Here is a 15,084-nt window from a genome sequence, read left to right as displayed (position 1 = left end):
AAAGCAAAGCCATCATCTGTGGAGATAACTAAGAGTTACCAAATAGGTATGTCTTTAGACGTTTTCTAAACTTAGCTAATGATAACCCAGATATACATAATTCGATATGTAGGCTGTTCCAAAAAATAGGCCAAGCAACTGCAAAATCTCTATTGCTGTTTTCTGCGTGTTTGAAGCAGCAGACCTTAGACGCTCATGTAATGACATAGATAAAACTCTAAAACATTTATCTTCTAAATATTTTGGTGCCAAACCATTCAAGCTTTTAAATACCATTACATCCAACTTGAACATGATTCTTTGTTTAACACGCAGCCAATGCAACTCCTTTAGATTTGGTGATGCACGATCAAATTTTTGCGGAATATCATTCTAACAGCCTGGTTCTGAGCCATCTGAAGTTTAGACAACAATTTATAAGCTATATCATATAGAAGATTGTTACAAAAAACCAATCTAGAGTTGACGAAAGCATGTACTAATAATGTCATTGTATCTCTATCTACCGGTTTTGTGACTTGGCGTAACTGACGTAGTAGGAACATTTTTTAACCCATAGACTGACTTGTGGACCCATTGTCATACGAGAGAACATCACAATTCTAAAATTGGTGGCCGTTTTACCGAAACTTATATCAGTCATACTGATGTTAATCGAGTAAGGCTCAACCGCTGACGTCTGTTGCCATGTACCAGCCAACAAGAACTGAGTCTTAGTCTGATTCAACTTTAGCTTACTTTGACCCAGCCACGAGCCGACATCAGATATAGTTTTTGTCAGAGATACAATATATATATATATACATATATATATATATATATATATATATACATATATATATATATGAGATTAAGACTGTTAGAAATGCAATTATTGATAAAAATCACAGGATGTTTCGCGTTAGTTAACATCCTTTTTAATTTTTCTATTTTTCTAACGGTTGAAAGTAAATCATTCTCAAGTTTCTTGAGTTCAGAGCCAAAATTTTTTTTATTTATGAACACCAACTTTAATAACTAATTACTTTTAATAAACTGGATAATAATTACAAAATTACCATTAGAAATCGTACACTTACAAAAGCTATATATATATATATAAACATATATATATATATATATATTATATATATTATATATATATATTATATATATTATATATATATATATTATATATATATATATTATATATATATATATGATCCGCTAGAATTCAGGTCGATCGATAACCGTTTCCACCAGTTTGAGAGTATTTTGTCTTGTTCAAGTAAAACATGCTGCCTCGACCCTATTCCAACACACTTCTCTTGGTGAAATTTGTTGATACGCTTTTGCCATTTTTATCTAACCTGGTCAATAAATGTTGCAAACATCAACGTTACCCAGGTCCCAAAAGATTGCAGTAGTTAATCCGTTGTTGAAGATTAACCTGGTCTAGCGAACAACGTCTCGGCCAATTACAGACCTATTTTGAACCTTACCTTTGTATCCAATACAATTGAAATAATTGTCGCTCGCCAGCTCCTCGCTTACCTGAACAAAAACTCACTACTTCCAAAAGTTCAATCAGGTTTTCTTCGAGCACATTCAACTGAGACAGCGATCTTGAAGGTGGTTTCAGAAGTCTGTAAAGCTATTGATGCTGATAACATATCATTGCTGTCAGTAATTAATGGCATAACATATCATTGCTACTTTCAACACAGTTTACCAGAAGATTGAAGCGTCTTTCTACCTCATTTGATATTGGTAAAATTGCTCTCAGGTGGTTCCAGTCCTACCTAGCAGACAGGTCTCAAGTTGTCAGCGTTGATTGAGGTGGTCTGGACACGGCTTTTTCAGAATTAATCTGCGATGTACCACAAGGTTCAGTACTTGGTCCTTTGCTATACATTATGTACACTGCAGATATCGTCAACGTTGTAAAAGCAGTCGGCCTTGGCTGTCACCTATACGCTGATGATATTCAACTTTATGGATTTGGACTACTTGACTCATCACTTCAAGTCTCCTCTGCCGTGTCGAACGCAGTAGACTTGGTTGGTCGCTAGATGTCATCTAACATGATTAAACTCAATGTCAAAAAAATTCAATATTTGTGGATGGGAACGCCGCATGGCCTCATCCGTTTAAATGACCACAAAAATCCAGTAACGAATCTCGAAGTCATACTGGATCCTCATTTTTCATTTGAAAAGCATATTAGTCAACTCTGCCAGCGATGTTTCTACCAACTCCACAGAATAAGATTCATTGTTTGGTGTCAACTCATCTCTTTGTGATTTGCAGTTTGTTCTGTTTGAGACTTGTTGTGGGTTATTCGAAATTCGATTCAATTTCATCATACACCAGGGATGATTTACACTGGCTCCGCATGCCAGAAAGAATCGTTTTCTAACTAGCTCTTCTAGACAGAAATTGTCTTGCAGGCAGTAGCGGATTAAGTCAAGCGGGGGCCCTAAGCAGAAAAAAATTTGGGGCCCCAAACTTAGTGTGCCGTGGAGAGGCTTTTTAACTTTCAATTATTTCCAACTTATAACTGTGTAGGCAATATACATCTTTGAACTAAAAACAACTTTTAACGAATTTGAATATATTTTGTCGACAGATTTGTTACAAACATTAATATATTAAGTGCGAAATTTTTAAAATATTAAACACTGAATTATTCAAATTAAATGTTCAAATTCCTTTTATTTACAAACACAACACACACACACACCCACACACACACACACACACACACACATATATATATATATATACATATATATATATTATATATATATTATGGAACGTGTCCGCGTTCATTTAAGGCTCTTCCAGTGCTTAGTGTTTTGGGTTTGTCTTTTTCCTATGGTGAACACCCTTCCTGGGATACAATCATTGCAAATATTTTTGTCGAGCGCCATTTCAGACTTCATGCTATTTGTGATGTGCTTCATAGATTAAAATTTGGTCAAATACAAATATTTAAAAAAAAATACAGAATTTCCAAATAGTCAAAAAAATATGTTTGACAATAATGTAATTCGAAAAGAAGATTAAAAGAGATCATTGGAAAATAATAATCGACAAACAACATTTTTTTCAAATAAATTTCTTCCTAGCTTTACTTCTTGCAAATTCATCAATAATTTTGGCATGTCAACACTATTCATTATTTCTTGTTCTATATACAAAACAGCTAAATTATTTAATTTTTGTTCCCCCATTGTACTCCTCAAATGGTTTTTAATTCTTTTCAAAACAGAAAAAGATCTTTCACCAGATGCATCAGATAAAGGAATAGTTTAAAAAAAATTCAATAATATTTCAATATTGGGAAATGTGCATGACATTTTTTTAGCGGCTTTATACATTCTTTCAAAGGATAAATCTTTGTTATTACTTGAATTATCTGGCTTATTCATAATGGCGTCCACATTTTCCTTCAAAAAAAATAAAAAATGGTTTAGTTCATCTTCCAAATTACAAGCATCAATGTCATTTCTGTAAATATTTTTCAATTCTTTCAATGGTTTTTGTTTTTTTTCTTCTGACAAATTCCAATCAAGAAATATACGAAAATGTTCCAAAACAACCTCATATTTTTGAACTCTTTGTAGCAATTGTGTTTTAATACTATCGCATATGACATTAAATGTATTGATTTTAAAATTATCTCTAGTTGTAAATTTATACTCTTCTTTATTTTCATCAAAAAACGCATTTCTTTTTCTTCTGTTAAAAGTTACTTCATCTTCCTCACTAAAAGATTGTAATCCTGATAAATCGGTTGCTTCTGTCATAACTTTTTCATAATCATTTCTGAAATTCTCAATAAAACTGTCTAATGATTTAAGTAGTATTGATCCTTTAAATAATTCACATTCTATTGATTGCAGTGACTTACTGGTAGAATTTATTCTTTGCAATTCCAAATAACAGTCGTAAGAGCGGTTTCGTATTTATTCATTTTTTTAAGTAGTGATGTTGCTTCAACTATAGTGATAGGTTTTTCATCCTGTTCATTGCATAGGTCAGTTAACGTTTCTTTTATTATTGTATATTTCAGTTTTAAAGCTAAACGGCATCAGCTCTTGCTGACCATCTTGTATCTGATACCCTTTTTAACGAGAGAGACTGATCAACATCTATTTTGCTGTTCAGCATTTTCCAGCGATGAGTTGATGATGAAAAAAATGTAAATAGCTTTTGCAAAAACATGAAATATTGAACCGCGGTGTTACAGCTCTCAGCACCAAAATTTCCAACTAAATTCAATGAATGGTTAACACAAGGAATAAAAACCGCACTCGGACTATGTTCTTTAATACGTGCTTGTAAACCTGAGTACTTTCCTGACATGTTCGAAGCGTTGTCAAAAGATTGACCTCGACAGTTTTTAATATCTAGGACAAATTTCATTAAAGTTTCTAAAACTTTTTTATCCAAGTATGAAGAGTTGTGCTTATCTATAGGAACGAACCCTAAAAATCGATCCTTTATCTTACCAGAAAATGAAACATATCTTATCACAAAAGTAAGTTGGTCAACATGAGCAATATCAGGAGTGGAGTCAATAATTATACCGTAATAAGTTGCCGATTTAATTTCTTCAATTATTTCAGCCCTTACTTGATTGCCAATGAGGCCTACAAATTCGTCACAAATATAAGATAAATAACTTGCATGACCCCGTCCTTGGTTTGCATATTTTTGTAAATGTAATTTTAAAAATTCATCATATTCACTTAAATATTCCGAACAGGTCAAATAATTTCCTTTTCTATTGGAATTTTTACTTTCATCATGACCGCGAAATCCTAATCCTAAGCGGCTTAATAACTGTATTGTTGAAACAATCCTTTTTAAAACTTCTCTCCAATAATACTCTTCTTTTTCTCTTTCCTAAAAAGTTGAGCATCAATTCTGCTCAAAGCAGTTGATCTTTTGTACAGAGTGAACATAGATGACATGTGTTCTTTTGAAATTTCATGGTCTGATAAAACAACTGTTATTGATCTCCAATTTTCAAAGCCAGTTATTAATTTGGACTTTTTCTTGGAGAAAAGTTTGCAAGGGTAACAATAAACGCACTTGCTAGTTTCGGAAAATACCAGCCATGTTCTTTTTTCCAAAACTCCGTTTGATTTTTTTCTATAAAAATGATCAATAGAGAGCCCTCTGCTGTAGTAAACATCATATTTTGTTCTTTAAACACCGATTTTAAGTTTTCTATATTTCCTATATTTTCTGGTTTATTTTTTAAAATATAGTCAATAAATGAATCAGACAAACTGGCTGGCCATAAGGCTATATCATTAATTTCTTCATTTTTCTTATTATACAATTTATCTGGATTTTCTGTCTTCTGTTATCTCACAATTTTTTCCATCAACCTGATGTTCACTTTCTCTTTCTTCTTCCCTTTTTTCAACACTTATTGGTCTGTGACAAGGTTCAAAAGAAGATGTTGATGGCACAGGTAACTGCTATTTACTAACAAATATTTATAAAATGCATTTTTCTGACTTTCAACAAATTCCTGGATTTTTAAAATTTTTTTTCTTTTTCCCGCTCCACTTTGATGTCTTTTCATTTTTGTACTATGAAAGAAGTCGTTTTTATTATATTAATTAATTAATTATTAAAATATAATTACGTTTTAATACCATCTATCTGCCAATTTTGAATTTTAATATTGAAACAATTCAATTAATTATAAAAGCCATTTGTAATTAATTAAAATGAAATTCATTTAATGAATTTATATCAAAAGTAAATAAAAATGTTTACCATTTAAGTTCTTGAAATAAAAGAAAAAAAACAGACAACTGAATAACGTTTTAATTATTTGACCACAATACTTTAAAAAAAAAACACGCGCTTTCAACAACAAAACAACGATACGATATTAAAGACAGAAAAGTAGGGATGTCCGAAGAAATATCACGGCAGTGAATAAAACGAATGACAGATTGTTTTCAAGCATATTACTGTAGACTGCAAATGTTTGAAAACGCTTATTAACGTTGAATTTAGCATAGTAATTTAAAGAATTTTTTAATAATTTCATTATATTTCAAAACTAATTTCAGTTATTTTTATAAAATACTTTTTTTTACGGGGCCCCCTTTCTATTAACAACAAATATTATTTAAAATTTTATGATTTTTTTTCAAATTTTGAAATTTCATTATATTGGAAAATTTATTTGAAGTATTGTTTGAGGGATAAATTTGTACACGGGGCCCCTTAGCCGTCCGGGGCCCCTAGCAGCTGCTCAGTCTGCTAAGCGTTAGATCCGCCACTGCTTGCTGATGACGCTCCAACTTATCTGTGGGAACAACTACAGTTAGTTTCCGAAATTGCAAATCGGAGTCGACTAAGATCCTGCGATAATGGTAATCTTATGCTTCCTAGATTCAATTCGTCTCGTTTTGGAAAGAGAAGATTTTTTATTTTGTCTGCAAAAATCAAAAACTCACTACTTGTAAATTTGAAAAAATTCAACAACCCGAGCCGACATGTTTTCAAGAAACGTTTAAAACATTATTTGTTGTGACACTCTCGCGCGAAGCTAGCGCTTCTGAAGTTATTCAATAGGGGCGCTCCACAAATCCTTAGATATATATATATATATATATATATATATATATATATATATATATATATATATATATATATATAAACAAGATGTATATATAAATTTTATAGTTATAGTGAATCCGTTTAAACCATAAACACGAGACACATCTGTCATTTACTCTTATAAAACACATCTAAAACCACGGATATAATGGATATGGCATAAGAATTGTTACCTGCCTAATAATTTTGCTTAGTTCTATAGAATTAAACGCGTAAACATTAAACATTTTTTCGTAGTAATTGACATTTTATTGATTTTTTGCGATCAAATGTCTTACTATAGACACATTTTTGTAATTAAATGTCAATAAATTGACAAAAAAGCAACTAAACAACTGGCTAAAAACTGATTGTTTACTTTAATTTAAACTCACTTTTCAACTTATATTTGTTAGATTTACCTTGATATTATATATATATGAACAATGTATATATATATTGATATATAACGCGTCTGCCATATCCATGTTATACACATCTTATCCATGTCTAAAACTTATAACGACTAGTATTAAAATCCTAGATCTTAAAATTTTGCAAAACTTTGTACACAGAAACATTAAAAATATTACAGATCTGCATCTATCCAAAAATAAGCTGAGATAACCTCTATCATTTCTTGAACCCGATATCGATATCGTTAATTATTGGAATTTGTTCACATTTATTTTCAATTTGGTGTTATATAATTTTGATTTAACAAGAATTTTTCAACTTTTATTTGTCAAATGTAACATTACTAAATATATGTAATGTATTAATATATATTTCTTGTGTACAATTCATGTAAAATTTACTTAGGGTGGGCCATCCACAATCTTTCTTCTAAACTTTTTTTGGTTCCTGTGAATAAACTATGTTATGTTATGTTAATTTGTACGCTCACATCCCTCTGTATGCTTCGATTCTACATATGTGCATAATAATAAAACTTTCTTATTCATTAGCATTCCATGGCTGTATGTTACGCTTTGCAAATAAAATGAATAAAAGGCTACAATTAGAGAAATTCCCGAAGAAGGCATTGAGTGAAAGAATGTGGATCTTCCAGCTGGTTATAAATAGAAGTTAATTTTGATTATTTGACAATTGTTGTTGAAAAATTTATAAAGATATTTTACTTAACGAAAAATTCTTGATTGGAATGCTGGGGTTGGAGGTTGTGGTTGGGATTGTGACTGATTAAAGATAGAAAAGTCATTTTTTCACTATATAACCATTGAACCAGCAACGCTAACCGACTATACTATAGGCAATAATGATTCTGTGTAAAAAAAAAGGAAAAAAGTTACTATAACAAGTGTATATTGAAAACTGACGAAGTTATGTAAAACGATAATAAAAAACTTAATGGAAAAAATGAGGAGGAGGAAGAAAAAGAAGAGAGTTGCAGAAAGTATTGTCTGCTTTTTTGCGCCTCTAACAATATATTTCTCTCTACATTGAATCGATTGGTTGATCGAGTTTGTGTTGTGATGAGGATGGATTCAACATTTGCCGATGTTGCGTGGTGAGGATATGACGATGAACGAAGTCATTATAAAGATAGCTCGTTAAAAAAAATTTTGAACGCATACATAATGTTGCCGTTCAAAAAGGTTTTTGATTTATAGCATTCAGATAATTTCGCAAAATATTTTTACACAAAATTTATGCCCAATGTTGATAATGATCATAATAATTTAATCAAAAATAATTTGTAAAATTTAGTGAAAATAATTTTTTTGCGACAAGTGCAGGAACATGATGTTTTTAAACCTTAATTCTATATAACTTCACAAGTTGTTTTTAAACTTAGAAATAAAGAAAACCAATTTTGATTTTGTTTGGTTGGTGAGTTTTATTATTTGCGTCGCGGTTCGAGTTTCAACGCAGCCTTTGCGCCTGGATGTGTACAGCCACTACAATTAAATTAGAATCGTTATTCAAGCATCCATGCGATTATTATTATTACCATAATTGAAATATTTATGAAGCGCTAATTTCAAAAATCTCAAAAGCGCTCTCTAACTTTACATAACATAATTGAAATAACAAAAAAAGAATAATTATGCATTGTACAGAAATAAAATTACAATTTTGCATTGAATAGAAAAAGTAATCAATGCGATATAACAAAAATAAAAATAATATATAGAACATGTCACCTAAACAAAAAGAATTTATCATTAATGCATTATAATAAAAATAAATAAGTTTTCAGTTTCTTCTTAAAATCACGCAGGTTTGGGTCCGGATTTCTGAGAGAAGCAGGCAGGTTGTTCCAAACAGTTCGTCCAGAAACAGCAATATTACGAGAGCCTACACGGAGAGTCGTGGTTGGGATCAACAACAGGTTTGAGACATCAGATCTTAAATGTGCTCCAGAAGCTTTTGAAACTCGTTTATAAACCTGTCAGACAAATATGATGGAACTAGACCGTTGATAGACATGTAGACGAGTATAGCCAATGAAGTACTTTCAATATTGGAGACACATGGTCATATTTTAGAGCTCCAACAACAACTTTTGTCGCTTGATTTTGTATCGATTGTAGTACCGCCATGGAGCGATCAGACAAGTCATAAAACAAAATTTTGCAATAATCGACTCATGTGCGCAAATGCACCAATCAACGTCTGTAATGTAGATGTGTCTAAGGATTGTCGAATTTGCTTGATTTTCCTGGTTTGAAACATGCGCTAGGCTAAGACTTTTTTGATGTGTTGTTTCATTGACAAACTTGAATCAATTGTAAAACCAAGGTTAACAAAATGTGTCTGACAAAATGGGATGACCTCATCATAAATAGTTATTGAATTTATATTTATCCTTGAGAGTTGTTGCCGTGTTCTTATTTGTAAAAAACCGTCTTGTTTTGGTTTATTTTTAAACCGTTGTTTTGCATCCATATATTGACCTCAGACAAACATTTGATCAATTTGTCCAATTCGGATTTGTTTGCTTGTCTGAATCTTGTTTGTTCATAACAATAATTTGTAAGTCGTTTGCAAAAGCATGACATGAAAAACCAAATAATTCTATTATCTTTGGAGCCAAACCTTGTGGCACACCAGACAACACAACATTAATCTCAGACAATTTACCACCGAATGATACCCGTTGTGATCTACCTACCAGATACTGCTTAAACCACTCCAGAAAAGCACCAGAATATCCAAAACTGAAACGTGGTCTTGTTAAAAGTATATTGCGAATACGCAATCAAATGCGGATGACATATCGAGAAAGACTAGCATTGACACATTTTGTTCATCAATAACGTTGTACACTTCTGAAAAAACTTGTAAGAGGGCTGTTTCAGTAGAATGCACACGCACATGCACATTAAATCTGTATAACATGTCTGAACAGAGTTAAAAATTTATTTTGGCAATAGATCGTTATTTATCAAGTAACTGAGTGTTTGCCTGGCCACCACACGTTCGATAATTTTGGATAGGAAAGACAAATTTGTAATTGATCTGTAATTTCCAACATCATTTTTATCCAGATTATGTTTCTGCAGACAGAGGAAAATTGGTCCTCATTCATACTTCTGTTAATCAGGCTTTCCAAAAATGGAGCAAATAGTTTTATAAACGTTTTTAATACGGGAGTAAATATAATATCATGTTGACATGACCTTGTAGGAGAATTTTGTACTGACTGTGTTAACTTCTCTTCAGAGGCCATAGAAAATGTTAAAAACAAATTATTGACACCTGATTGAAATTCTGATAGGCTTGGTCGATCACAATTGTTGATTGCTGCTTAGAACTGTATAATAATACTATAACTTTAAAACTCTTGATTTTATTTCCTATAATTTGGATAATTCTATTCCAGTGAATGTAGTCCTGCTTGATTTTGCCAAGGCATTTGATACTGTTCCACAAAAAAATTATTAGCTATAATTAAATGCTCAAAAAATAAATGGATTTGCATATAAATGGATTGAATCGTTTCTTAAAAACAAAAGGCAAAAAACTGTTCAAGGTTAAACTATTTATATTTTCTGACTGAGCTGAAATTTTTAGTGGTGTTCCTCAGGGCTCTGTTATTGGTCATCTACTCTTCATTCTCTACATCAATGACTTACCAACAAAACTGAAAATATACAAGAAAACTTTTTGCAGATGATACCAAAATCATGAGAGCAATATCGTCAGATAAGATGTAGTCGAACTTCAATCTGTTTTGAATAAGGCATTTAAATGAACGCAAGACTGGCTTCTACGGTTCAACATTGAAAAATGCACTGTTATGCACTACGGATCAAGTAATAAAAAATGTCCACTGTATATAAATGGAATACTTCTTGCTGAATCTGAATCCGAGAGAGATCTTGGAGTGATTTTTTTCAAATAACTTAAAATGGAAAAATCAGGTCATCACAGCATCAAACAAAGCAAACAAAATGCTTGGTCGAATAAAAAAATCTTTTTGGGAAATTTGATTATAAGTTGCTTCGTAATTTATACCTAGCTTTCATTCGTCCACTGTTGGAGTTTGCAGTATCAGTTTCGTTCCCAGATCAAAAGGGTGATAGCGAGGTAATCGAAAAAGTCCAGCACTGAACAATAAAGTAGGTACCATTTATAAGAAACCTAGCTTATGAAGTTCGTTTTAAAAAATTAGGATTAACAACCTTGGTAGAAAGAAAAAAAGAGAAGATTTGATTGAGTTGTTTAAAATCATGCATAATTTAGACAAAGTTGATTTAAATAATCGTATATTTGAATTTGAACAGAATTTTATTCGGCAAAAGCACCGGAGATCAAGATACATATGTATGTGTAGATCACCTTAACTAATACTGTGCATAGAAATCAAAAGACAATACAAAGTGAATTTCAAATTTTTTTTAAAGAATAAACAAAATTAAACAGAAATATTCAACAAAGGATAATTTAATAAATAAAAATTGAAATTAGCATGCCGTAAAATGGTTAGACAATATGAGCTTTAAAATTGATGCTTTAAAAAGACCCAGCGAAAGAGATGCTTTAGCATTATCCAGTAAGGAATCCCAAAGATGCATTGATGAAGATAACGCTGAGTTAAGGAAAAAATTAGATCTAGGCGTAAAGAAGTAGAAATCAGGATTATGACGTAAGATTTCACGTCTTGTATTCTTAAAAGCAGCAAGTTCATTATAGAACGATTGACAGAAATTTAATTTAGATATTTTAAAGAAAAGAAGTAGAAGACAACCAATATATAACTGATTAATACTACGAATATTAGCTAAATGAAAATATGGAATAATATGATCAATTTTATGTAAATTAAAATAAATACGAATGAAAAAGTTTTGAGCTAATGTCAATAAATGAAGATTACATTTAGGAGCTGAACCCCAAATAGAAATGCAATAAGTCAAATAAGGCAAAATGAGAGAGTTATATAGAGTTAACATATTGAACCTCGGAACTTTAAACCTTAAGCGATAAATTAAACCTAAATTTTTGGATAATTTACATGAAACAAGCTTTATGTGAGATAACCAAAATAATTTGGATGAAATATTAATACCCAAAAACTTAACAGAATGAAATCTTTTAACTTTACAATCATTTAAAACTATAATTAGAAAAACAATGTCAGTTCTTATCTTTGGTCCAAACAAGACAAAACAAGTTTTATCTAAATTGATAGGCAAATTATTTCCAACTACCCATTCATAAATAAGCTTTAACTCATCGTTAATAATAGAAACCAGAGTATTGATATCAGAATGAGAATAAAGAAGAGTAGTATCGTCGGCAAATAGAAAAAATTTAAGAATATTTGAAGAATTTATGAAGTCGTTAATATATATATTAAAAAGTAGAGGTCCCAGAATAGAACCCTGCGGAACCCCAGAAGAAATAGGAGAAAGCAAAGACTTTAAGTTATTTATAGAAACATACTGAAAACGATCAGACAGTTATGAAGAAAACCATTTATAAGATAAACCACGAATACCATAAGAATATTGTTTAGACATTAAAATATTATGATTTAAAAAATCAAAGGCCTTACAAAAATCAATGAAGACGCCTATAGAGTATTTCTTAGATTCTAGTGCAAGAGAAATATAATTTATTACATCTGCAACAGCAAATTCAGTAGACAATTTGTCATAAAAACCTTATTGATTAGTGCAAATAACATTATAAGAATTAAAAAATTTATTAAGACGGTTTAAAACAATTTTTTCAATTAATTTGGACAAAAACTGGACGATAATTATTAATGGAATGAACGATCACCAGATTTAAATAATGACAAAACTTTGGAAATTTTTAAACTCTCAGGGAAAAACCATTTTTAAAAGATAGATTGATTATATGAAGCAACGGTAAGATTATGTTATGAATAATATTTTTTAATACAAAATTAGATATGAAATCATCACCACAACTAAATAGAATTTTTAATATTTTTAACGACATCAATGATTTTAAACGGAAGGCATTCAAACAGAACAAATGTATCCAAAAACCCCTGAACATATTTTTTATAACCGGAATCAATGACTGAAAATGAGTAAAATTATTAACATTATTCGTTGACAAAAAATAACTATTAAAATGATTACGCAGTAATGCATCGTCCATGATAAAATTATTATTAATCATAATATTTTGTGGTGTTGGACGTTTAAGTCCTAGACAAGATTTCAGTATACTCCAGGTACGTCTACCGTTAGATTTACATTTAATTAATTGGTTATCATAATAAATATTTTCAGATAGTTTACACAACCTTGAAAACATATTTTTATATTTACCATAAGCTTATTTATTAAGTACAGACCTGGAATTTAAGAATGTTTTATATAATTTGTTTTTAGTTATAGAGGATATTACCTGACCCTTAGTAATCCAGGGTTTTCTCTTGTTAGTTTATTACGGTATTCTTTACAGTTAATAATAATTGCATTTTTAATAAAATCTCAAAATAATGTTATAATACTCGCTGTCGTAACCGATTTACGATGCGACGGGTTCAAACCTTCGATGGAATAAAATACTCCAAACAGTTATTAGTTATTAAACTTTATTTACAGAAGAAATCAACTAATCGTTTATTTCCAGCAAATTCAAACTAACGCAACAATTAACTTTTAAATTGTTCAAAATCTATCGCTATGACAACGTCAACAAACAAATCAAATATCGCTTTAAATAATTCACCGAATCGCTATTCACAAAGTCACAAAATCACGAATTTCACTAATCACAGATTTCACTAATCACGAATCTTCTTGCGACGTGCGCTTATATACTTTTCGCGAGCGTCGTTTCTAGATTCTTCAAGATGGTCCGATTCTAGCATACTCTAGAATGCTCCAGTCACTAGAACATTCTAGAATACGCTAGAATCTAGTGCGTTCGGTAGCACGGTTATAACAATAATTTAAATGCCAAATCCGTATCACAACAATTCAGGATACTACTCCAATCATAGTTTATGACATACAAATTCAATTTAGAAATATTTGAATCAGAATATTTAAAAGATAAAACAGTGGAATTAGGCAAAACGAGACTAGGAATAATAAATGAAGTAAAAATAAGAAAATGATCAGAAAAAAAGAAAATATAATACTAGACTTATGATTTGTAATGTTATTAGTGAAAATGTTGTCAAGTAAAAATTTATTAGTAACAGTAACACGTGTAGCAGTTGAAATTAATGAAATAAAACCGAAGAAATTGAGTAGATTAAGAAATTGAGTAGGGTAATGTCTATAGTCACCACCGAGTAAATTTATGTTAAAGTCTCCAGTAATGTAGACATTTTTAAATGCACCGGATTTAATATTCATAAATAGTGAAGTTAAATCATTTAAAAACAAAATAATATCAGTACTCGGAGGACGGTATAAGACAATAATCAAAAACTTAGTGTTATTGTTTACAAATATTTCAACTAGAATCGATTCAAAAGTAGATGAATGGTAGGCAAATCATCCAGAGTCACATACTTTAACCCATTTTTAACAAACAAACCAACACCCCCACCACGATTATTCCTGCACACAATATTATATCCAGGCAAGCTAACCAAATCAGCCGTAACAGAAGTTAACCATGTTTCGGTAACAGCTATCAAATCAAATCTACAACCACATGAATTAATAAGTATATTAAATTCAGTAAACTTATTAAGTAGACTGAGACAGTTAACATGAAAAATACTAAAATTACATGTATCAACAAACGTGCTTACATTCTCAGGTAAAATTAAATAACAGTCAAGAGAAATACCATTGAAAACATTAATATCAGGATCAACGTCCTCAAGTTGACGGAGTTTACTATTGGAATAAAGCATATCTTTCATCTCTGAAACGTCGATGATGTTGGATGACCTCAACGCATTGTCCATTACAGTGTTCACAGAGGAAAACATGTCTGGATATAAATCACTATGTGCCGCCATGGTTGGTAGACGTTTTTTCATGATTATCTACA

At 30.9% G+C, this 15,084-nt stretch overlaps 3 protein-coding genes across 3 annotated transcripts; all 3 read right to left on the bottom strand.

Moving 5' to 3' along the window:
- Positions 1-3,044: 3,044 nt before the first annotated feature.
- HELRODRAFT_62217 (hypothetical protein) lies at positions 3,045-3,293 on the bottom strand (the record flags this gene model as incomplete). The annotated part of the gene is made up of 1 exon (XM_009010654.1): positions 3,045-3,293. A coding segment is annotated over one exon (249 nt), but the record flags the coding sequence as incomplete, so codon positions are not given.
- Positions 3,294-5,584, bottom strand: HELRODRAFT_158645 (hypothetical protein; the record flags this gene model as incomplete). Its single annotated transcript, XM_009010653.1, has 2 exons — positions 3,294-3,832; positions 5,518-5,584. 2 exons carry the CDS (start codon positions 5,582-5,584, stop codon positions 3,294-3,296), a joined length of 606 nt encoding a protein of 201 aa, XP_009008901.1.
- Positions 5,585-13,024: 7,440 nt separating this feature from the next.
- HELRODRAFT_158644 (hypothetical protein) lies at positions 13,025-15,052 on the bottom strand (the record flags this gene model as incomplete). Its single annotated transcript, XM_009010652.1, has 3 exons — positions 13,025-13,140; positions 14,620-14,729; positions 14,832-15,052. The coding sequence occupies 3 exons, from the start codon at positions 15,050-15,052 to the stop codon at positions 13,025-13,027; spliced, it is 447 nt and encodes a 148-aa protein (XP_009008900.1).
- Between the last annotated feature and the right edge of the window lie 32 nt (positions 15,053-15,084).

This window comes from Helobdella robusta (genome assembly GCF_000326865.2).
Source record: "Helobdella robusta unplaced genomic scaffold HELROscaffold_1, whole genome shotgun sequence".
Taxonomy (NCBI): domain Eukaryota; kingdom Metazoa; phylum Annelida; class Clitellata; order Rhynchobdellida; family Glossiphoniidae; genus Helobdella; species Helobdella robusta.
Note: the sequence above shows the minus strand (reverse complement) of the source record. Positions and strands in the feature narration are given on the sequence as shown.